The sequence below is a fragment of the Penaeus monodon genome, chromosome 29 (assembly GCF_015228065.2).
Source record: "Penaeus monodon isolate SGIC_2016 chromosome 29, NSTDA_Pmon_1, whole genome shotgun sequence".
Taxonomy (NCBI): domain Eukaryota; kingdom Metazoa; phylum Arthropoda; class Malacostraca; order Decapoda; family Penaeidae; genus Penaeus; species Penaeus monodon.
In genome coordinates, this window is record NC_051414.1 from 3,880,709 (window position 1) to 3,881,245 (window position 537).

General features: G+C 43.4%; 1 protein-coding gene across 1 annotated transcript in view; it reads right to left on the minus strand.

Moving 5' to 3' along the window:
- The window catches only part of LOC119591913 (metabotropic glutamate receptor 3-like), a gene marked incomplete at its 3' end in the record, with an annotated part of 20,212 nt that overhangs the window by 3,886 nt on the left and 15,789 nt on the right, over nucleotides 1-537 (minus strand). The window contains 1 exon segment of the mRNA XM_037940667.1: nucleotides 47-242. Within this exon segment, the coding sequence (XP_037796595.1) occupies nucleotides 47-242 (196 nt within the window).

Genomic DNA, 537 nt, shown 5'->3' on the forward strand with positions numbered 1-537 from the left:
TAGATAGATCCTTAGATCCCTTCGATCCACACACACAAATCCTTACCCAAACTAGCGAAGGCAAGGGACGTGATGGCCCACCGGTTCTTGTAGTCAATAAACCTTTCCTCCTTCTTCTTGCATGCGCCTTTGCTGTCGTCAGGCGCATCGCATTCGTCGCAGTCTTTGCAGAGCTGCGTGCTGTTGTCTAAGTACTGGTAGCCTTGGCAGGGTTCACACCGCCAGCAGCATTTATCTTGTAGCTGCGTGAGGGTGGAAATAGGTTATTAGGGTTTATGATATCTTGTGAGGTGTTCAAACGTTTGTGTTGTTATTTGCGTATTGGTGTTTTTGAGATAATTTCTAGTTCTGTCGTTAGTAAGGATATGCTACTGGTGCTCTTTTAATAACGAAAATCATCATGAAACTCATATTACAATCATCCTCATCAACATATCATCCCTAGCAAACATCGCGAACTATCATTCTTTCAATTGCTATCATCAATTATGAACGTTATCATCATCCCCACCACTAATATCCTCCTCCTCCTCCTCC